A 23,476-nucleotide genomic window follows, 5' to 3' on the forward strand; every position below is an offset into this window, starting at 1 on the left:
ATATATAAAAACTTCTTATATGCAACCTCCTTGACTCAAACCGATTGAAACAAACCCGCGTTGCTACGTTCATACCCGTGTTGCCCACGAAACCCACGTTCTCGCCGATGTGTTCAAAACTTGCCGACCTCGGTGAAGTGCTGTGAAACCTGTGAATCGATAAGTAATATGCAAGTAAACAAAATCACTGCTCCTAAAGACCAAATTTTGATTTATTGTCGCACTTAGAGCGTTTGTCTGAAGATAACAAAACTGAGAACTTTACATTGCCACGGGTGTCGCCACGGGTGGCGGCGGCGACATCGCGACATCTCGTGCCAGCCGGCAGCATGCGGTAGCAGGGGTAGGTAGCTTTCTGCTTGTTGACTGCATTCCTGCGCACGCTTGTCCGTTGTCATTCTGTCATTCCCCGAATTTTATTTGTGTGGGCTTCCACCCTCAACAGAGCCATTTCATCAAAGGCTGTGAGCCCTCATCTTCCTAGCGTTCGTTGTGAGGTCCACGCGAGTTCCGCGCTCATGTTTCTTTTGACGTGTTGAACTGGTGATGAGTGCATTGCTTGACGTGCTTCAGGTTTGGTCTCCCTTTCTGCTGGAGTGTCAATGCTAGTGGTCATGAAGCGCAATCATCGATCTCACCACGCGGTAAGTGATTACACAGGTCGCCCGCATATGTTCGCATCCACTGCAACCTAGACGTGAACTTAAGCGGTTGTCCGGGAAACATCTGGAGAAACTATCGGTAATAGGGACTTCTGTCACTTCTCGTTAGTCGTGTGCTCCACATTGACAGGACCTGTCATTAATAGAAAACAGGCTTTATGGAAAATGCCGTAGCGTATAAGTGGAAAGGCAAACTTTTGCGTTCACCTTGGGTTTTTTGGCATTAGGAAAGCAGTACTTTTATCTTTATGAAAACAATGAAATGTGAAGAAAGGTGTGTGTGCGTGTACTACTTTAAATGACGTCCCATTACCATGTTATCAAAACATGCACGTGTTATCAGAACACGCACGTTTCGATGACACAGGCCGTATGCATGACTGTCGCGCGTTTGCGAAACTATAGAGAAAAAGCTAGATATTCACCAATAGCTCGATGCATTTATGTGGTCACTTTTGTCTGCTGTCGCGCAGGTATGAATCAGTTGGTGCAGCCACAGTTTTCGGAGACTCTTCGGACATTCTCAGGAGTCGCCGCCAACGAGGCATGTTTCGATGAAGCGCCGGACGCGATCGCCGAGAAGAAGCGCTGCCATTCTGAAAAGCGTCTCAAGTAAGGCCCCGCTTATGCGGCGCACACGCCGCTGACATCGACCGCCAGCTTTTGACCAATTTGCTCCTTTCACAGGAAAAGTAGCACTGTTTGGAACTGCGTCAGGCAGACTGTGTTGTCGGTGAAGGACATACCGGACACTGATGTGGTAGTTGGCCTGCGCGAGCTACTTCGGTATGCCCAGGAATTCTGTGAGTACACTGGCTTGATCTATGGTGACTTAATACAAGTGTAGCTTCTGAACATGACTCTAGCTAACTGAATTCGCTATAAGGGCACCCCTCACCATCACCTAAAGAAGGCAGGTGTGACCAGCCATTGATTAATAAATTAACTTGAGGGTTACCGTTGGCATATTTGGCTTTACAATGTTAGCCTCACTCTACCTGTGTGCTTTGTTCGCGTCAGAAAGCTGTTCTGAATGCTACTCATTGTTGCTATTCATTCATATTATTCATTCAGCCATTCTTTCTAGTCCATTTGTCAAATACCATGCCCCTTGCAACAAAGTAGTAAACATGGCTGGGTTCATGTGCAGGTCATTATATTTTGTCTATTTTGCTGATGTCCTGTTTTCTCATGATTGTTTGCACAGCTGGCGGAGAGTGCCTCGAGGAAGTTCTGCATGCAGCAGCACTACAGCTGTTGGATATTTTTGAGTCAGACGAGGATCATGACTATGTCACGGAGCACCAGAGGCAGCAGCTCAAGAGGGCCTTTGGGAGCTTCCCTCCCGACCTGGCAAAAAAGGCCTGCACCTTGGTGCACAAGATCTTCACATGGCTGCCACCAGAGACGAGGGAGCTACTGCTCGAGCAGAGGAACAGTCTGGAAGACACGTTCCCCGAGAGCACAGAGTTTGCTCGGCGCATCAAAGTCGGTGCCTTTGTGCCATTCATGGACGATGAGGTGGATGCGTGTTCCGAGGACGAACTGTTTGTTAGAGGTCAGGCCTGTCTGGACATTGGCTTCAAGGAGCCCTTAGTGGTGACAGAGAAGCCAAAGAGCCGCTATGATGCCCATTGGCTGAGGAGTCAAGTGCAGACGGCTCTGTGCAGTGGAAATGCTTTGGGACTCTCGGTGGAAGAGTGTGTAAACATAATGGCTCCCATGCTGGACTCGCAACGGAGTGACAAGGAGCTTGAAGCCGAAGTGAGTGTCGTACGCAAGTGTGGTGTTGTGGCTGCTTACTGCTTGTACTAATTCCTTTCTTTCTTTTAATGCACTCTAAAAATGTTCACACCAGGCCCTAATCTACAGGATGTGTACTAGTTTGGAACACTGAACTGACTGTACCAATAATAGTCAAATACAACTCAAGAAAGAGGCGAATGCCCCTTAAAAGAGGCCCACTAGCCCACAAACTGTCAAGTGATTGGACTTAAGCCCCTTGCACCCGGTAGCGTGATGCCAAAGGGCTTTCAGATGCAAGGGGATTTTACCACGGTTTAAGTGGATCAACAGTGACTTCACAGCAACTAGTCTGCGCAATTTGCTGGAGAGCCTGCTTTGTGCAGTATTCGCTCCTTTGTTCTTGAGTTGTATCTGACTATAGTGTAACGCATTTCTTCCAAACATTGGCCTCTCTCATGCCAACTGCACAGTGTTGCACTTTTAGTGGTTGATATGTTGTTGTAGTCGTGTGCTTTATCTCAGGTTAAAAGGCACATAATTAGTAAGCTTGGTTTGGTTTATGTATTCTCGTATTCTCCTTTGCATGTCTCCAGCTTATCTGTATGGAGAAAAATTCTAGCGAACTGATGAGTGAGCTTACTTTGGCTGGGGTTTCAAAGAATTATGTTTATGGTTAAAGGCACTGGTTTGTTTATTTACATGCTTAAGGGGGCTCTGAAATACATTCTGAGGAGAGTACATAAACTCACATTCTGCCGTTGTGAGCACCTGAGCCAAATGATACACTTCTACACATAGCAGAGTACCCACAATTGCATATGAAAGTTTGCGAGTTCTTTCCAGCGACTTTTTCATATTCGCGCCCTCCTTTGTCTCATGCTCCTGCATATGTCTGTTCAGAGATGGCTATTGGTTAGATTCTTTGAGACGTCACGTTGCTCCTGTGAATCAGGAGTTCCTCTCTCCTCCTCCAGAATATTCCGCGTGCTTTGGAGGTGGGCGGGTGGTGGAGTGCCGACCTTTGAGTGAGCAAAAAGTGAGAGAAGAGGGAAAGGCGCAAGGGCACTGAAATTCAAATTTTACCACAGATAATTTGGCTCCTGCAGAGCGCATTAGAAAAAAAAATTCTTGCTGGAGGATATTCCTGAAGCACTGTTCTTCAACATCCCAGGCATACGGCACCTTTATTGAAAGAGTCTTTCAGAACCCCTTTAAGTTGTTAACCGAATACTGAAAAAGCTTATGTGCAAAGAAATCAGAGGGTAGTTTGAAATTTTCTACATATTTGCAGAAGGAATATAGCGGTGGTTATTGGGAAGAGTAAATGCCCAAGGTGAAATAAATGCATATACTCCTTGGAAATTTAACAGCATGCTTAACTGATCACCGTTCCCTTTTAAAAAAAAAGGAATATCTATGCTAACTTGCTGGTTTATTATATCTTGCTGTTACTTTCTGCTTTCAGATGTATGAAATTTTTGGAGCTGAGTTTCTTGGTGTGATCCACAATATCCTGGACCACCGTAAAGAGCTAGTGAAAGCCATGAATGCTGATGCTTTAAGCATGGCCGAGCCTTTTGCTCATGTCGCTCCCACATTCAAGAATCAGCCTTCAAAGCCCATATATGGATGCCAAGTCACTATTCAGGTAATATGTGCGGGCTCAATTACATGGCTGTAGTTTAGAATCAATTGCTTTAAGGCAGCCAAGCATTGGAATGCCTGTGGTTAATCTCAACTGCACTTTTCTTTTCGGGCTAAATCAGATTACAGGTCTTACTATTTGTAACTGGGAGTACTTTGCTGAAACTGCCTGAATGCTGCAACTGTTGTGTTCCTTCACACTGACTATCTAGTCTTCCTTTTTCCTACCTCTTTTCTATTGCTTTTAACTTCTTAATCATTTCAGTCTGAACAGGAGAAGAACTTGATGAAAAAGATACAGAAAGAAGAAAAAAGGATAGGACGGGATCGTACGAAGAACACAAAGGAGCAGGAAGATGAGAACCAGTTGAATGTGGAGTTCCTTCGTAGGCAAAAGTAAGCTGCTCCTTTTTTTTGGCATGCTTTTTTTTTTTGTTGAAGGGACCCTGAAATGATTTCGATGGTCATATTCAAGTGCAACAGATCTGTAGGTGGTCTGTGTGGGTATTCAAGTGAAATGTAAAAGTTGTGTGTGGAATATTTTAAAAAATCGCTGCTTGCAGTAGCTCGCAGCCAATTAGGGCGATACTTCACCTTGTGTGGAGGGGTGCAGGCCCGGCCTGTTTTCTTTATTTTGTTTTCTGGCTCATTGGCATGTATGAGTTGAAGTGGCAATGGCGAGCTTCATTTTTAATTGCGGATATCTTTTGTGTTAATGAAGCTAGCTTAATAATTTTTGCCGTGCAATGATGGGCGATGGAATACAGGTCGCTCGTGCGCTTTTCCTAACCTCAGTACATACTATTTTGTGGCCGCTTTAAATGTGCCTCTAGCATTCATCATCATCATCAGCCCCACTGCATACACTTCAAGACCAGGACAAAAGCCTCTGTCATTCAGCTTTCTCAATTAATGCGATAGTGTTAAGGCTCCTGTTTTCAAAAAATCTGGTGTTGGCGTTGTGAGTGAAAAATCCTCTGAGAAGTAATCGTGGCCCACCTATATCACGTGATTTCGTGGTGTCATCATAACCTGCCCACTGGATTGTGAGCAAACTGACCTTCGTAGTGCATGGCAGTAAAATAAATGATTGGTCGGGAGAGGTTGCTCGGGAAGAGTAACCTTGGTCGCATAAACCTCTCCGGTGGCAGCACCTGCAATCTCAGGGCAGTGGCACATTGCTTAACCGCTCCGCCACTACCGTGCCAGGAGTAGTGTGAGGACTCCCAGAGAGCGACGAGTGTAAAGCCGAGAATGACCAGTTCCGCATATATGGTCATTAACCCATTAACGCTATCACGTCATACCGTTATGATGGAGCTTAAGTGTCCCTTCCAGTTTTTAGCCTTGTCTTGTGTCATCTGTGGCCACCCTATCCCCATAGGTTCCCTTATCTCATATGACCACCTGACTCTACGCTGACCCTCGCTATATTAATAGCCTTCAAACGATGGAGCTTGTGCAAGATTGAAATAGTTAAATAAATAAATAACTTGGTTTTGAGAGAAGGAAAGGCGCAGTAACTAACTGTCTCACTTCTCGGCGAGCTCCTCAGCTATGTCGCGAGGGAAGGGATGAAGGAAGAGAGAAAGTGGCTCTGTAGTGGAAGATTTCAGATTAATTTTGACCGACTGGGGATGTTTAATGTGCACTGGCAACGCACAACGCACAGGTGTCCTTTGACTTTCGCCTCCACTGAAATGTGGCTGTGGCGGCTAGGGGTTTGATGCACACCTTAGGCTTAGCAGCCAAGTGCCCTAACCACTGAACCACTCTAGCAGGTCAGATTAAAATAGCTCTGTACCTGCGCTGGCATTGTGGCTGTTGACCCTAAAAAGCTGAAAGTAAAGATAACAAAAATTTTTGTACTGCTGTAACTGCTATGACTTTGTTCTCAAGGGTAGTAGTGCAAGCATACCGCTGTTGTAACCTGTGTGGCATGTAGAAAAAATGAAATGCAAAAAAAGAAAAATTGGACTGTCTGCACATTCACATAGCAGTTGTGTCAGCACCAGTGGAGTTGCTGTCTATGCCTTTTCAGAGAACATGGAAACGGTAAATTAGATTATACTAGTTCTAACAGTGTGTACTTCATGTTTCCCCTAAAATGAATCCTTTTTCCTTTTTGCACTAGTGTATCTGCTTTATCCGTTTATAAGCTAATGTTATCCTGTTTGTTGCAGGCATGCTGAACTAAATGCTGAACTTATGACTGCCAAAGCTACCCCACTCTTGGCTAGGAGGCCACAAGCTCGTGTGGAGCGGTATCCAAATGTTTATGACTCCTACGCTGAGGCCAAGAAGTCAGCGGCGTTCATAGCGGGAGCCAAGGTGGGCATTTCATTTTCTCCGTATGACATAAAGGAGACCAGTAGGTCGTGAAATGAAGGCCTGTGTACCTTCATATTGTTTTCGTGCCTCAGTGAAGCCAGTTATTCTCCTGCTTCCTATAAATAACAGAAATAGCAAATATGCCTTCTGTTATGTTTTGCACTTGTTCTTTCTTTTTTTTAAATTAAAGTTGCTCGCAAGGACTGACGAAATGCTTTCTGCTCCTCGTATCAAACAGATGACCCTGCCTGCTGACTGCAAGATTACCTCCGCTGGGAAATATGAGGAGGTATCCATTCCACTGAGCAAGCCGCCGCCATCGAATGTTGGCAGCACTCTGGTTGAGATAGCCAACTTGGACGAGGTACGTTAAAATAAAATTGTTTGCCTTGTGGGTTTGTAATAATTTTCTTGTTTTTGGCATCTCCACTGAACAGGTCTGCCAGGCAGGCTTCAAAGGTGTGAAGACCCTGAACAAGATCCAGTCCATCGTGTTCGACACCGTGTACAACACCAACGAGAACCTACTGATATGTGCCCCCACGGGTGCTGGAAAGACCAACGTGGCGATGCTTGCCATTCTGCACGAGGTGAAGCAGCACATCAATGGGAGGACTTTGAATACAAACTTCAAGGTGAGCTGCTGAGTGGTTGGTTCCCATAAATTTCTCTGCTGGACCACGGGGAAATACTAGTGCAGGGATGCAATAATCTAACTGGTCAGCACTTTGCCTTTTCCTTCCTCTTTTATTTGCATTGTTCTGGCACTGTTCTCTCTTGATCACGACCACCTCCACATAGCTGCAATTTCTCTTTGCTTCTTGCACCCACATTTAAAGGCATGGTTTTTATTTCCTCTTAGTAGCTGTGAATACATCTTATGTATAAACTTCAGGCTTCATGATGTCTTCAGTCTATTTCATGCTAGTTTGTTTTACACGCTGATAGGCACTAATGCAGGGCTTTTAAAAGGTGACTGTAAGCAGAAAATAAACTTTTCGTGTAACAGATTGTGTCATCTGATCTTTTAGATTTTTTTTTGTTAATCTACATGTTCCAGAAAGGTTTCAAATGGTTTGACATACAGTTGTGCGCATGGTGTAAATAAAGAGGTTGTTGCATTGACAGAATTGTTGTGGGTGTGCAGGCCGTCTAGGTTAGCTTTTACAGTAGGTAGATATCGCACGTTGTAATATGCAGTTTTTCATGGCAGATTTTTGAGCGTGTGAAAATCTTCACATCAAAGTCAGTCTACCACGGGACCCAGTTATTCTAGCTTTAATGGGTTCATCATATAATTAAAAAAATAATTATTCTAACCTTGATTCTTGGCCAGGGATGAATATCTGTGTAGATGGTGTGCTTGATGGTGTGATTGAAACAAGCTGGAATCCTTCAGGAATCAGATAAAACCAAAGGGGCCCTGAAATATCTATGTGTCAGCTACGAAAAATGCCTTGTGTGTCTGTCATGTTATGCTGTCACAGTGAGAAAGAATTTTTCCAAGAGACACAAGAGTGGACAAATAAGCGTGCAACATTTAGCTTCACTGGTATTCTTTAATTAAACTAATTGTTTTGTCCATTTTTCTTTTCTTGCTGTGTGCCACTGGGAGAAGTGCCCCATCCACCAGTGCGTTCTGTTGTAAACCTACCCTTGCTCACATGAAAAAGCTGCTGAAAAAAAGTAAAGAATAGCTTACTCTTCCCTCTGTTTGTATGTGCTACGAGCTGCCTAGGATGATGTGACTTGGTTAGGAAGTTTATGGTGACGTACTGTTCCATCGCTTAATCGCTGCACTGCTGTGCCAGGAGGGGCATGAGGACTCCCAGGGATCTGTGAGTGTAGATAGAGAATGACCTTCTGAATATATAGGAATTACCCCACTACGCTATCGCATTATACCCTAAAGGCAGAGCTTAAGTGTCCCCTCCATTTTTTTTAAGGCGTCTTGCCGCTCCGGTGCGAATGCTCACTTCCCTTGCTTCTGTCCGCGTCGTATTTCCGTTCTTCCAACGCGCTGAAACTCCACGCTTGTGACGTGCTGTTTACCGTTTGTGCGATGAAACCTCTTCACATGCGACGCCACATCCAAAGAAGCTCCAGCACTACCATTTCGGACAATGAAAGTAGCTGCAGAGACCCTCACCGTTGTAGATTAGTTCTGCTTCTGCCCCTCCTGATAGCATGCATAAATTAAATATTTGACGGAACAACAAGAAATCGCTGGTGTCACGCAGTTTTAGTTTTAAAAGTTACCGCCAAATAAATTTAGTCTTCATGCAAACAGTTTTTGGCAGTTTTTAGGGGACATTTGGATAATTCGGACGTTTTTTACTACAATGTGACATGGCAAAAACATGATGTCTACCAGCAGTATGATCTCTTTAATTCACTATTATGTAGGAACTCAGCCAAGCAGTCACTGCTGATAACAAACGCTAAAGCCTGTTATTGGCATTATGTGTTCAGTGTGTGGAGTCTGGTAAAGGCACCAAACTCACCCATCCTGGCCCCAAAATGTGGAGAAATTGAAGTTGTGTTTTGCAATCCTTCTCTTTGTCAGATTGTTTATGTGGCTCCCATGAAGGCCCTTGCAGCCGAGATGGTTCGCAACTTTAGCAAGCGACTGGACTCTCTGGGTGTCGTCGTCCGAGAACTGACTGGTGACATGCAGCTTAGCAAAGCCGAAATCATGAAAACACACGTGAGTTATTTTTTTCGTGTGTGTGTTCTTGCTTGACAACCGTTTCTCTTGGGCTACAGAATGTCCACTGGATTATGTGTGAATGAAAGTTTATAGTAAATGCTACTTCTGGTTTCCCATGTATGATTCATTAAAACTTGCTGGATAAATCAAACTAAAATGTTTTTATCATTGTGACAAGTGGCAGATGTTTTATCTTTGTGGTCTCACAAGCTTGAAATGAGGAAACTGGAAACTCTGAATCTGTTATATAAGCCATGTGATCATAACTCACACTTCTACTAGCAAAATTTGTTGAGGGGAATCCCCCAAGGTCGAGTAGATCTGAATTTAATCTGTAACGGCTCATCATCATCTACATGAACGCAGCCATACATCTAAAAAGGAGACGTATACAGTCGAGCAAGTTGCTGATTCTGATGAGTGGTTGCCCCTTCGATTGAGTTCAAATCTACTCCACCTTGTGGGATTCCTCGTAAACTTCCTCGTAAACTAACGTCGCTCCCACTTAGAGTTGTTGGTCGTTTCGGACTCACCTTGCCATCTGCTAGCCATTGTGGTTAGCTTAGTAAGCTTACTGTTCTGGATAAGCAGTGGCCTGGGTTCAAGCTCCAGAGCGGGGTGAATTTTCCTTGAACTGCAAAGCGTTTAAGAAAGCTCTGTAGTGTATAGGTTTGCTTTGTAGTGTGACTGCACTAATTAGGTGGGTTTTAAGGGGTTATTACTCCCTTGATTGAATTATGTTCCTATTGCTGGTGCGTTTTCACTGGCACTCATTGTTTGCAATTCAAATCACTGCACAGACTAGCTAGAGCCAAATGTATGTAGCAAGGGCAGGCATGCTTTTCATCTGTATCAAGTACACATTTCATATACACATGACATTTTCTACAGTTTGCAGCTTATCGTTAAAAACGTTAGCAGCTGTTAACTGCACCTTTTTGCCCTGCGGACGTCTGTTTTTCAGATGCTGGTGACAACACCTGAAAAGTGGGATGTGGTTACACGCAAGTCCACGGGAGACATTGCACTCAATCAGATTGTGAAGCTGCTAATCCTGGACGAGGTTCACCTGCTTCACGGAGACCGAGGCCCCGTACTCGAAGCACTCGTTGCTCGAACATTGAGACAGGTACGTTGTGCTTGACGTTGAGGTAAACAAATGTAAGCCATTCACAGCCTCCTTAAGTGCATGGTAAAATGAGGGGGGTTTTTTTATTTCATAATTTGCTGCCATACATAAGGAATATCACAGAGGTGTTCCTAATCTTTCTTTTTACCTTTGCTGCATAATTGTCCATTAAGGTGGCAGCTTGGGCTTGTTGGTAATTATCTCAACAAAAACAGCGCAGGAACAGAACAAGGACAAGCAAGGACACACACGAGTGCTCGTGTGTGTCCTTGCTTGTCCTTGTTCTGTTCCTGTGCTGTTTTTGTTGACATGCATAATTGTGCTGTCTAAGTCTAAATGTGGCATTAAATGATTCTGACAGTTTAAAAATTGATCCATGGGGTAACAACCACCTCTTAGTTGTTCTTCGCATTGGAAGAGAAGCCATATTCAAGCATCGTCCACTTCTCTCTCTTGCCTGTCATTTCATGCCTTCCATTCTGTTGTATTCAGTCATCAGTATTATGGCTCTGGTAAGTCACTTCTTTGAGAGTTGTGAGGTCTAGTTTGATGCTGGAGAGCCACCGTGTGAACTAAGGGGTTCTGGAAAGCTGGATGAAGCAAATGTTAGCAAAAAAAAAAAAATTGGGGTCATTGACTCCCTTCATGAAAATTACATCGGCATGAAGACTATCCGTGCCAAGGAAAGATGATGCTCTTCTTGTAGCTTGTGAATGTTGCATATATTTATAAAAGCTTACATATTGCCTTTCTGTCTTCAACTTTCTTCAACTATTTTTTTCCTCTCAACCAGGTGGAGTCATCTCAGACAATGATCCGCATTGTGGGGCTGTCAGCAACGCTGCCCAACTACGAAGACGTGGCCCACTTCTTGCGCGTGAACCCCCGGCAGGGGCTGTTCTATTTTGACAACCGGTTTAGGCCCGTTCCGCTGGGCCAGACTTTCATCGGTGTCAAGGCAACGTCACCCCTCCAGCAGCTCGCTGACATGGATGAGGTCTGCTTCGATAAGGTGTTCTCAGTCGTCCAGAGGGGTTATCAGGCAAGTGAAGGAAAGACCACTCGCACTGTTTTGCACGCAGGTTTGAAGGTTCAAGGGGCTGGTATGATATAGCAGTTTCATTCCATTTTTGCACCTCCATCCTTTCGTCACTGGCTGAAGTGATGCCATACCCCCTCTGTAGACCTTTCCGACTGGTACATCGTAATATTGCTCGCCAGACTGCATTTTACACCTGGCGCTAGCAGCCCACCGCACCTGTGGCTGGGGAACACAGTGGTTTAGTAGCAGTAAGGTGACGCCGAGGTAGCCCTTAGCAACGTCAGGTGCTAAAAGCGGCCCAGCAAGAATATGGTGGCACACAGGTTAGGAAGGTCTGTTGCTGGACTTGAGCCAGAATTGAAGAGCAAATGCAGGGCACGGCCTTGCTTCGCCCAGTGATGAAGGGCAGAAAATACAAATGTGGAATAAATTATTTTCACAGTCTCTTGCTGTGAAGCTATAGGGGAGGCTGCATATTTCAGGTTTTGTGATAGCTGCCTTGTTACACTCTTGAATTAGTATTCGGAGAACAAACGTTCAGAATGAGTGTTGTCGTCCAGCGTAGCTCCTGATTTCCTTTTGTGTTGCAGTCAGATCCCACTACAACGAAATCACTAGACCCGCAAAAATTTTGCGAAAGCGGAAGCTTCGTTGTCTTGAAACAGGATGAGAAAACTGACAGATGGGACTACCTAGGTAGCTCATGAACAATGTTTATTGCCAAAAATTTGTCATCTTTGATCTTTCATTGTTTTGAAATCAGTGGCGTGGCACAATTTTCATGTTACTTCAGAAACCTCAGACACTGTATGTATTGGTTTAAAAGGGGATGTGGGTATCAGATTGCAAAAATCTCAAAAAAAGTCGATTTTTGAAAAGTGCACTTTTTGGCATCCCCAACACTGTTTCTATGTTGTACTGAAATATTTCACCCAAAAGTGCCCCAAATAAATATATTTGTCAGCATCTACACATAGACAGTGTGTGCTAGCTTAGAACTTTCAGGCTTGTTTTCTCGAAAGTTTGTTTTGAAAAAATTAAGAGAGTCTTGATTTACACCACACTTCTTAGTAAATGTTAAAAGCATTTACAGAGCTGTAGCCTGTTTTTTTGTCATGCTAGGCTTTCCTCAAGCAAGCAACATGGGGACAACATATAAACAATTATAAAAGCGAACCTACTAAAGCTGTCATTGTGAAACTTTATATCTGATTGCTTGATGCTGTTTTAAGCCCGTCTGCCAAATTTCATCACACTTAAGTCAAAAAATGTAAAAATCGCTTTCGATCCCCTCATGCCCCCTTAATAAAGGCGCCTGCAGCACTGACTATCAGAACGTGTTTTTAAAAAGATTGCATTAGCATTAGAACCTCCATGTTGGAAAAATTTTTGCCTGTCCGTCTGAAGCCTCACTTGGCAAGCGGAGAAGTGGAGAGAGGAAATCGCTTCAGGGGAGAAAGAGGATGAAGAGACGGTGAAAGTGCCTTGGAACTAGCCATCGCATAGAAACATCTGAACGTTGTCACCTGTTGCCACAGGTGACAACTTTGTGACAAGGTGACAGAATAACTGTACACTGAAATGAAGGCACAACTGATTTCCAGTACGCGTTCACTGGCGAATTGAGCAAAAAGCCGAAAGGCGGAAAGCCAACTTGCATCATCGGCTGCGGTTTGCAAGTGCGGAGTTCGAGCCCCTGACTGAGTGTTGGCAAAGTGGTCACAGGCAGTCGTGCGCTGGATTGGATCTTTATGCGGACATGTCTGCGATTCTGCAGGGAGTGTTAACAGTGCTACAGAAAATGCTAACTGACTTTGGAAAACATTTTCGTTGAAAACAAATGAGATAGGCATATCTGGACGCTCAAAAAAAAAAGAAAGATTGGCATTTACTCTGATAAAAAATTGTTGGATCGGAGCTTTGCTCAGAAAATTGTTCATTGTCAGGGGAAATAATTGCATTGCCTTGTATAGTTTGCTGAGAGATAATAGGAAATACTATGTTGAAGCAGAAATTTTGCTGTAGTGGTATTCGTTGTAGTGGTGTTCATTGTAGCGGGGTTTGGCTGTGCAGCTGTTTACTCCTGGAAGGCTCTGTTGTTTCTAAAGAAAGTTTTATTTCTGTGAGACGCCTGTGCAACTTCTCAGGACATACTTGTAAAAGTCTGGCCCCTCTGTTGTTTTCAGGTCATGGTGTTTGTCCACTCTCGAAACTCCACAGTGAAGACTGCTCGGACTCTCAGGGACATGGCCCAACAGCAGGGAAAGCTTGCCAAGTTCCAAGTCCAGCAGAGTCCTCAGTATGTAGGCGCTGAGAGGCAGGTGGGTGCATCACAACACTTGAAGATGTGCCAGCTGGTAACCTCAGCTGTCCGACCTTACTGTCGCTGCTAGCCTGTCGAGCAGAAGAGAAGGTGCTTGACAGACTGTCTACATTGACCCGACTCTTTTCTGTTTTGTCACCTTGATATCTCGGCAAGTAGAGCAGCTAGAGCTTTAAATTTCTTTCATGATAAGAAGCTTTGGTTTGGTTTATTGGGGTTTAACGTCCCAAAGCGACTCAGTCTATGAGGGCCGCCGTAGTGAAGGGCTCCAGAAATTTCGACCACCTGGGGTTCTTTGACGTACACTGACATCACGCAGTACACGGGTCTCTAACATGATAAGAAGCTTACTGTGGTATGCATGTAATGCTGGGAGCAAATTTTCAGATTTTAATATGCATAATTATTTTGTTGTGATTACAGGCAATTAGTAGCTATACTTTGAAAGCCAAAATTGATTCTCCTTAAAAATGACTAACAGTGGCCATGTCAAAAGTCTGGTTCCAGCGTAGTATTTTTTAGCATTTCTTGCTGATTTGCCTGTCTGTCCAAGCTTAGAAAATGGTTTTTTTATGGGACGATTTTTCTCCTTTGTGGCCGCTAACACTAGAAAGTGATATCTATCTTAAGAACCAGTTTGTGTTGTACAGTCAAATCCACTTATAACAATACTGAAGTGCCATGGAAATACCATTGTTATAACCAATAATTGTTATAACAGGGTTGTGCCGAAAATACCATAGAACACATGCAAAAGCTGACGGTGCCGCAACTGACCATAGTTATATCCGATATATTGTTATAACCGGTATTGTTATAAGTGGGTTTGACTGTATGTGAAAACAAACAGTGCACATTTGAAATCAGCATAAAAACTGTAAAAGACAGTATGTGCAATGTCATTGATGTTCATCCCCCCCTAAAAAAAACAAACAATTGTGCTCCAAATCGAGTCCTCCAAGTCTTCTGTCTTCCAAGCTCAGTGCTACAAGCCCAGGATGTATCATTGATGTGCTGCTAAAGCATGTGTCAATGTTTGGTATCAGTACTGGAATATTAAGATTGGATTGCCTCAGTTCCTTTGCAGCAGCATTGCACGCTACATAAGTGACCAGTTTTAGGAGTGAAGCGTTGCTGTTGTCTGGCCTAAGTTCCTAGGCTTTGTTATCTAATCCTCTTTGTGTACACCAGTTCCTCTGCTCATTCTTGTGCTCTGAATTGAAAGCCTTCCTGCGCGTTTGGTCTCCTCCATTGCAGATGGCCAACTCTCGAAACAGTGCCTTGAAGGACCTGTTTCCCTATGGCTTCTCTGTGCACCACGCAGGCATGCTGCGAAGCGACCGAAACCTTGTTGAAAAGCTCTTCAGTGAAGGCCTCATTAACGTCCTTGTTTGCACATCAACACTGGCCTGGGGTGTAAACCTGCCAGCTCATGCTGTCGTCATAAAGGCAAGTTGCAGGCTTTTACACAGGCGATGTAAACTAAAGCTTGCCAGCTATGCAACTTATAAACATCATTGGCAGAGCTCCTTGGTTTGGCTTACTATTTGCAAACTGGTGCATTTTTTTTTTATCACATGGTAGAAATTATAATGGTGCTTTGGATCTAGTGGGCGGCTCTGTAATGCTAGCAAAAGTGCCCAAGTAACTACCAAATAAAGAGAAAAATTTGGTACTCTCTCTCTTTTCTCTGAAGTTCATAAGCACTCATTTTTAGCCATGATGAACTGCAGTCAGATGCATTTAAATTCAGATTTAAAATTTTGTAATCGTTCAGGCCGTAAAATTCGGTATTGGGATTGTTGATCTAGTGAGAAAGTGATGTTCAGAAGACAATGCGTGTTCAAGGAGTTTGTCAGGTAGACCTGAAATGGTGAGAGGAGCACAAAATAAGAATGGTGTGTGTCCACAAAAGGTGCAGGATGGCTGTCTGAGAACAAAGGCAAACAAGGCCTGCATCACGACCAGTTGACGACTGAGAGCAGTGTCATATAACTGTTCTCACGTGCATATGAGCACCTTAGCCAAAGAAACAGATTCTTTGAAACTACAAAATATGCAGGGCAGTTGTGGTGTTTTAACTGTTGTAAAGAAGTAACGATTGTTAATTTTCTTTATTGCAGTAGATGTCATATTTTTGGTAGCTCTTGGCCATGGTGTTCTTTGTCATGGTCATATATCGGGTGTTTCGCCCGAGCTATTTCTGCGATTTTTACATATAGGAATTGTAAGTTAGAAGTGCGCTTTTTTTGGCATAGCGTTGTCAGCGGTGTAGCGCGTCAGGATACAGCTAAGACATGCTAACTAGTAGTCTGACTGACTAATATTAAATAGTTAACTTTGTAACTATTACTGCTAGTCTCCTTATTTATTGAGAGGCGTGTAGCGATAATATCCATATCAGTTCGTAGAATTTCGAAAATACATTTACCCTCAGCTCTGTGGCCCAGCAAATTTGGCCGTTGCGACGAGTCACGTGCACTGGAGGGGTTGCTTTGCCTGCAAGCTTCTCGAAAGCGCATGTATTTTGGCGTGATGTAGCCAAAATTTGTTGGGCCAGAATGCCGAGGGTAACTGTTTTCAAAGTTCTAAAAACTGTTATGGATGTCACTTACAGTGAACTACGCGCCGCTCAGTACATAAGGAGACTAACAATAAGTTAGAAAGTTAAAAATTCAGTATTAGTTAACCAACCTACTATTTAGCATATCAGCTGTATTCTGATGCACTACACCACTGACAATACTATGGTGAAAAAAGTGCTCTTCTGACTCAAAAAGTTTATTTACTAAAAATTGCAGACCATTTAAGTGAACCATCTGGTATAGTGCTAGTGTACAAGTCATACACATCGCCGCTCACAGAACCAGAAAGGAAGACAGACATTGCTCTAGCTGAGTTAGTAAAAGCACTAAATGTTCTGTACATGAGTTATCTGTTGAGTCATCGCTAGTGCCATGTTGTCTTTTGTTCTATTTTCTTTCACTTTACTGAAAAATCTAAAAAAATTGTTAATAATAGCAGTTTTTTCGCAGTGGCTGCGAAAGTACAAGTAGTCTTTGCTTTCTTATGCCTCAGTGACGGTTGGCTTCGCGGGCTCTCACTTTATGCACCCTTCATATGTGCATGCTTTGCTCTTTGCTGACGATTATGTTGCCTAGGGAATTTTCTGCGTGATCATCTGACCAGCAGCGGCTTTTTCTTTCCCCAACAGGGCACCGACATCTATGACTCGAAGCACGGCACCTTTGTGGATCTGGACATACTGGACGTGATGCAGATCTTTGGCCGAGCGGGCCGTCCGCAGTTTGACAAAGAGGGCCATGGCACCATCATCACAACACACGCCAAGCTCAACAAGTACCTGTCACTGCTCACCTGCCAGTTCCCCATTGAGAGCAACTTCCACCAGAACTTGGTGGACAACCTGAACGCTGAGGTAGCCAGCCCCCCCACCTATTGCGCCTAGAATTCCAGTTAGCCTATTAGAAATTTATAGTCTATATTGCAGGATTTACCTCTGCACTGCTGGTTATTTTTTGTGTACCAGCAGCCTGTTTCACTTATTAATATTAGTTTCATCCAACTAGTTGCAATTACAGCCCTAAGTAACACTTAGTTGCACAAGCTGTTCTTTGTTATCATAGTTTTATGCCACTCAGGCACTGCAGTCTTCATCCCTGGCATCTAGGTGTTCTCTGAAGTGGAGGTTGTTGCAATATACATGTATATAATATTAACCGAGATGACTAGCTTCAAATCTAAAATGTGCTTATGGGCCTTAAACTTACACAACACGACAAAGTATGTAGCACATATGGGAGGTAACATATGAAATGGCATTGTGCTCAGTAATGCGAAAGCTGTAGTCAACAGAAATCACAAACGGTAGCAGATGCTTTATAATTATTAGCTGAAAACTAGGTCGATTTGATTTGTGACTATTTGCAGAAAACTGGGCTTGAACGAATTGTGCTGCACCGAAACACAGCTATTAACAAGGTTTGACGTGGGAGCATCAATTTCACGTTGACATCGGAAGACCTCAGTGTTATTCTACGAGTTTTGCGATCATTTTGTAGTTCAAGCAACAAGCTTGCATGATACACGATTTTAGCTGCAAAGCCAGGGTGTGTGTGTGTCTGCTTGCCTGCATATGCATCTGCTGTACCTTGGAAGAGAAACGACTGATTAGATTTGAGCAAGGGTGCTTTGTTGTTCCTTCTTCCAGGTCTCCCTGGGCACAGTGACCAGTGTGAGCGAAGCAGTGGAATGGCTCAGCTACACATACCTCTTTGTACGCATGCGAAGAAACCCGCTAGTCTACGGAATCAAGTGTGCCTCGCTTATGGTAAGTCACCAGTGTTGCCTGATCTCCTTCGAGGTTGCTGAAAATAGCCTGGTCGAGGGCTGTGATGCTTTGGCTTTGGCTGAATGCAATACCTTTACATGTCTGAAACGGCTATGACAGAACACTTCTTGTATATCCTTTGGCACAAATGGGATTGCCAAAGTACAGGTACCCTATAAGCACAGCAGTAAGTGCTATATACTTACCACCATATATATTGCCACATAGAAGTCTGTTTTTTGTTTTTGAAAAACAACCATCTTAAAACGGGTGGGGGACATATATGCGGAGTCGACCTATTTGACTTAAAACACTTATAACACTGACTTATATTCAAAGTTGGCCTATACGCATCAGTGTACGGTAGTTTTAGCGTGTCTTTGATTGTACTTGGCTGTTAAAAGGAAAGAAAAAAAAACAAACAAAAAACTATCTCATTGCCAGAAGTCGAAGTAAGCATGAAATGGTTAGGTCTTCAACAGCTGTCCACACTAACAAATGGCCATTGTGTGCTCATTGCAACTGCCATCATGTCTCTGTAGTGTGCTCGAATTTTCGTCCTATTCCTGCATGACTCAAAAGAAAACATTCGACAGAAGTCTGTCTGGTTGGGAAATTTAATGTTAGGAGAAGGTAAGTGACGCCAACCAAGTAAAATACAGGAAAAACACGACGTTTCGGGACCGGCTCGGCCCCTTCTTCACGGTGTGACTACGGGCGAGCGCAGCTTGGCTTTTTAAGCCCCTGTGTGGAGGACCTGCGGGTCAATGGCCGCAGCCCATGGACGTAGGATGAGGGGAGAGTCCCCAGGGAACGATTAACATTCTCTCGTGTTTGCTGTATGTGCCACGACTCGAGAAGAAGCCTCCTGCGTGGGTTAGCTTCCGTTTCCAATACAATGGTGCTGTCGAAGTCAATTGGGTGGTCACACCCTTCACAGTGTTCGGCCACGGCGCTGCGTTGACGATTCATGTGACGGACGTCCGCTTTGTGTTGGTTCATCCTTTCCGCGAAGTTCTTCGTTTCCCCTATGTACGACGCCGGGCAGACGGAACACGGAATTTTGTACACGACGCCCTGGGCCTTTTCTCTGGGCTGCCGGTTTTTTGGGCGGGGGAGAAGGCGACCGATAGTGCTGGTCGGTTTGTGCGTTGTCAGCACCCCTTCTTTTCCGAGAATGCGACCGAGCGTCTCGCTCACGCCTCTCACGTAGGGGATGCAAACACGTTTCCGCTTCTTGCATGCGTCTGAGGAAATAATAGACCGGATTTTGTTTTGCCTTTCTTGTTTCCTGATAATGCGCCGGATGAATGAGCTTGGGTAGCCGTTCTTTTGGAGGTCAGAAATGACTCGGTTCTTCTCCTTCCTTTTATCTTCACTTGAGGAACATATGGAGTCGGCTCTCTTCAGTAATGACGTCACGACAGATGCTTTGTGCGGGATGGGATGGTTCGAATCGAAATGTAGGTACCGTCCTGTGTGGGTTGGCTTCCTGTGCACCGAGGACTGCAGGCCTTTGTCGTGCCTTGTAAGTAGGACATCCAGAAAAGGCAGGCTGCCCTGCTGTTCATGTTCAACAGTAAATTGTATGGCCGGTTCAACTGAATTTAGATGACTCTGGAGGTTTTCTATCTCTGAGGTTTTCACCACACAAAAGCAGTCGTCTACATAACGAAGGAATAACTTTGGCTTGGGATTAAAGGAGGAGAGGGCCCGGCTTTCGACGTCTTCCATGGTTAGGTTAGCCACTGTGACTGAAATTGATGCCCCCATAGCAGTTCCGGTTGTTTGCTTGAAAAATTCTCCGTTGTAGGTGAAAAAGGTACTGCGCAGACAGAGGTCGAGAAGGCGACATACCTCATCGACGTTGAGTGGAGTTCTCTCGTGCAGCGTTTGGTCGTTTTCGAGTGCGCGGCGAGCAACGGACACAGCAAGGGGAACCGGTACGCAGGTAAATAGCGACACCACGTCAAACGAGACTAGGCTTTCGTCTTCCTCCACGGTAAGGTTCGAGACAAGTTGGACGAAATGCCGCGAATTCTGTACATGCGTGGGTGTTCTGCCGGCGAGCGGCGCCAGTACCTTGTGCAGGTAGTCAGAGAGACGTCGCAGAGGAGACAGGGTGAAGTCTACAATTGGCCGAAGGGGGACGCCAGGTTTGTGAGTTTTAGGTAGCCCGTAAAAACCTGGAGCTGAGCCGTTTCTGGAGATGAGGCGGAGGTAAAGCCATTTGAAATCAGGATGCCGCTTGAACATCTCTGCCAGGGTTTTGTTGAGTGTTGCCTGAGTGTTTGAAGTCGGATCCGACTTCAAACACTCAGGCAACACTCAACAAAACCCTGGCAGAGATGTTCAAGCGGCATCCTGATTTCAAATGGCTTTACCTCCGCCTCATCTCCAGAAACGGCTCAGCTCCAGGTTTTTACGGGCTACCTAAAACTCACAAACCTGGCGTCCCCCTTCGGCCAATTGTAGACTTCACCCTGTCTCCTCTGCGACGTCTCTCTGACTACCTGCACAAGGTACTGGCGCCGCTCGCCGGCAGAACACCCACGCATGTACAGAATTCGCGGCATTTCGTCCAACTTGTCTCGAACCTTACCGTGGAGGAAGACGAAAGCCTAGTCTCGTTTGACGTGGTGTCGCTATTTACCTGCGTACCGGTTCCCCTTGCTGTGTCCGTTGCTCGCCGCGCACTCGAAAACGACCAAACGCTGCACGAGAGAACTCCACTCAACGTCGATGAGGTATGTCGCCTTCTCGACCTCTGTCTGCGCAGTACCTTTTTCACCTACAACGGAGAATTTTTCAAGCAAACAACCGGAACTGCTATGGGGGCATCAATTTCAGTCACAGTGGCTAACCTAACCATGGAAGACGTCGAAAGCCGGGCCCTCTCCTCCTTTAATCCCAAGCCAAAGTTATTCCTTCGTTATGTAGACGACTGCTTTTGTGTGGTGAAAACCTCAGAGATAGAAAACCTCCAGAGTCATCTAAATTCAGTTGAACCGGCCATACAATTTACTGTTGAACATGAACAGCAGGGCAGCCTGCCTTTTCTGGATGTCCTACTTACAAGGCACGACAAAGGCCTGCAGTCCTCGGTGCACAGGAAGCCAACCCACACAGGACGGTACCTACATTTCGATTCGAACCATCCCATCCCGCACAAAGCATCTGTCGTGACGTCATTACTGAAGAGAGCCGACTCCATATGTTCCTCAAGTGAAGATAAAAGGAAGGAGAAGAACCGAGTCATTTCTGACCTCCAAAAGAACGGCTACCCAAGCTCATTCATCCGGCGCATTATCAGGAAACAAGAAAGGCAAAACAAAATCCGGTCTATTATTTCCTCAGACGCATGCAAGAAGCGGAAACGTGTTTGCATCCCCTACGTGAGAGGCGTGAGCGAGACGCTCGGTCGCATTCTCGGAAAAGAAGGGGTGCTGACAACGCACAAACCGACCAGCACTATCGGTCGCCTTCTCCCCCGCCCAAAAAACCGGCAGCCCAGAGAAAAGGCCCAGGGCGTCGTGTACAAAATTCCGTGTTCCGTCTGCCCGGCGTCGTACATAGGGGAAACGAAGAACTTCGCGGAAAGGATGAACCAACACAAAGCGGACGTCCGTCACATGAATCGTCAACGCAGCGCCGTGGCCGAACACTGTGAAGGGTGTGACCACCCAATTGACTTCGACAGCACCATTGTATTGGAAACGGAAGCTAACCCACGCAGGAGGCTTCTTCTCGAGTCGTGGCACATACAGCAAACACGAGAGAATGTTAATCGTTCCCTGGGGACTCTCCCCTCATCCTACGTCCATGGGCTGCGGCCATTGACCCGCAGGTCCTCCACACAGGGGCTTAAAAAGCCAAGCTGCGCTCGCCCGTAGTCACACCGTGAAGAAGGGGCCGAGCCGGTCCCGAAACGTCGTGTTTTTCCTGTATTTTACTTGGTTGGCGTCACTTACCTTCTCCTAACATTATTCCTGCATGTACTTACTCCCTGTGGTATACTGGAAGCACCAGGCTTTCTGAATGCACACTGGCACATATTGGCTATGGCTCAATCAGTGGCATGCCAGTGTTGGAATTGTTAAACTGGCACTGATTGCTCACTTGACCTGCATTTTTTTATTTATTTATTTTTCCCCTGTGTTATCTCATGACTGGGATAACAAACTCTACGGGCGAGAATGCGATAGCCTTGGAAACTCTGAAGTAGTATGGAAACCTTGCATTACAAGGGATTAATAGCATTTGAGCACGACCTTGTTAGGCTTCTTAGGAGGGAATATGGGGAAAATGTGGGGCTCTGCAAAGAGGTCAGTAAAACCTGGCCTGTATACAAACTTGTGTCCCTTTTGGAAACATCTCTTTTGACCAGTCTGGTGTTGCTGAAAGGGGTGTTTTCTAAAGGGACAGGAGTTGGGGTATGGGCTCTTATAGACTCCACAAAAAAGTATTTTTTGCTCAAAACTGTGTGCCACCTAGTATAGGTGCATGAGGCTCAGTTGCTTGGCAGTGACACTTGCCTTTCAACTGCAGGAGGATCCAACGTTGTCCAACTATCGGCGAGAGTTGGTGATCCATGCTGCAAAGGAGCTGGACAAGGCACGCATGATCCGCTTCGAGCCACGCTCGGAGAGCCTCGACTCCACGAACCTGGGCCGCACCGCCAGCCATTTCTACATCAAGCACGCCACCATGGAGCGCTTCAACGAACTCATCGAGCGCCAGACGCTCACTGAGTCAGATGTCCTGTCAGCTGTCTCCAAGGCACAGGAATTTGACCAGCTCCAGGCGAGGATGCTTGTGGTGCTTTCTTGGTGTTTAGACACTGCAAAAGCATGGTTCCTGATAAGCTCACAACTTACTAGCTGAATGTGATCTTTGAACTGCAATGGAGGCATGACAGCTAAAAAGGGAATTTTTCTTCTTTGATATGGTAAGTTTACAGTGACAGTTTACGTATGCTGCACGACCTCATAGTACAATGTTAACTTGCTTAAAATTTCTGATAACTAGGAGTATGCACATAGTGAAATTTTAGCTTGAATCAAATTTGATTTCAGTCACGGTGGAAAAAAAATTAGATGTCAAAAATTTACCGTATTTACTTGTGTAATTTATGCCATCATGTAATTTCCACGCCCTAATTTATTACCTGGATTTATAAAAAGAACTGAAGGAGGGGGGGGGGGGGGGGGGGGGGTATGCGTAGACTTATGCTTAGAGTCAACTTTTTTTTTAAGTTGCGGCGTCAACTTATATGTGGCAGTTGCGTGTTTGATCTTTGTACAGTTTTTTTTAGGACGTGTTCACAAACTCTTCACATAATTTGCGCACCCCTTTTTTGAAGCCTTAATTTTAGGAAAGAAAGCGCAAATCATGTAAGTAAGTATGGTAATTCAACTGGCAAAAGTTGGTCACCGACAGTTCTAGTTTGAGCAAGTGTACAAAAAAATTCCCTTCTTACTTTAGCGGAATATAATTTTGGTCACTGCAGTCAGTGTTATAGATTTGTAATCAGACCTT

At 44.9% G+C, this 23,476-nt stretch overlaps 1 protein-coding gene across 4 annotated transcripts in view; it reads left to right on the forward strand.

The window, feature by feature from the left end:
• The first annotated feature begins 255 nt into the window (after positions 1–255).
• The window catches only part of LOC149358358 (activating signal cointegrator 1 complex subunit 3-like), a 62,844-nt gene continuing 39,623 nt past the window's right edge, over positions 256–23,476 (forward strand). The window contains exons 1-18 of one of the 4 annotated variants that reach the window (XM_089570411.1): positions 256–343; positions 574–644; positions 1,136–1,274; positions 1,350–1,465; positions 1,870–2,426; positions 3,874–4,056; positions 4,318–4,448; positions 6,236–6,383; positions 6,622–6,747; positions 6,821–7,018; positions 8,950–9,090; positions 10,058–10,222; positions 11,016–11,264; positions 13,451–13,585; positions 14,845–15,036; positions 16,802–17,026; positions 17,819–17,938; positions 22,487–22,741. In XM_089570411.1, the coding sequence (XP_089426537.1) occupies positions 1,138–1,274; positions 1,350–1,465; positions 1,870–2,426; positions 3,874–4,056; positions 4,318–4,448; positions 6,236–6,383; positions 6,622–6,747; positions 6,821–7,018; positions 8,950–9,090; positions 10,058–10,222; positions 11,016–11,264; positions 13,451–13,585; positions 14,845–15,036; positions 16,802–17,026; positions 17,819–17,938; positions 22,487–22,741 (3,078 nt within the window). In that variant the 5' untranslated portion in view covers positions 256–343; positions 574–644; positions 1,136–1,137. Of the gene's footprint in view, positions 344–445; positions 465–573; positions 645–1,135; positions 1,275–1,349; positions 1,466–1,869; positions 2,427–3,873; positions 4,057–4,317; positions 4,449–6,235; positions 6,384–6,621; positions 6,748–6,820; positions 7,019–8,949; positions 9,091–10,057; positions 10,223–11,015; positions 11,265–13,450; positions 13,586–14,844; positions 15,037–16,801; positions 17,027–17,818; positions 17,939–22,486; positions 22,742–23,476 lie in introns of those variants that run through there. The other 3 variants (XM_089570412.1, XM_089570410.1, XM_089570413.1) reach the window with 3 other exon arrangements.

The sequence above is a fragment of the Amblyomma mixtum genome, chromosome 2 (assembly GCF_055824585.1).
Source record: "Amblyomma mixtum isolate Tamu chromosome 2, ASM5582458v1, whole genome shotgun sequence".
Classification (NCBI taxonomy): Eukaryota; Metazoa; Arthropoda; class Arachnida; order Ixodida; family Ixodidae; genus Amblyomma; species Amblyomma mixtum.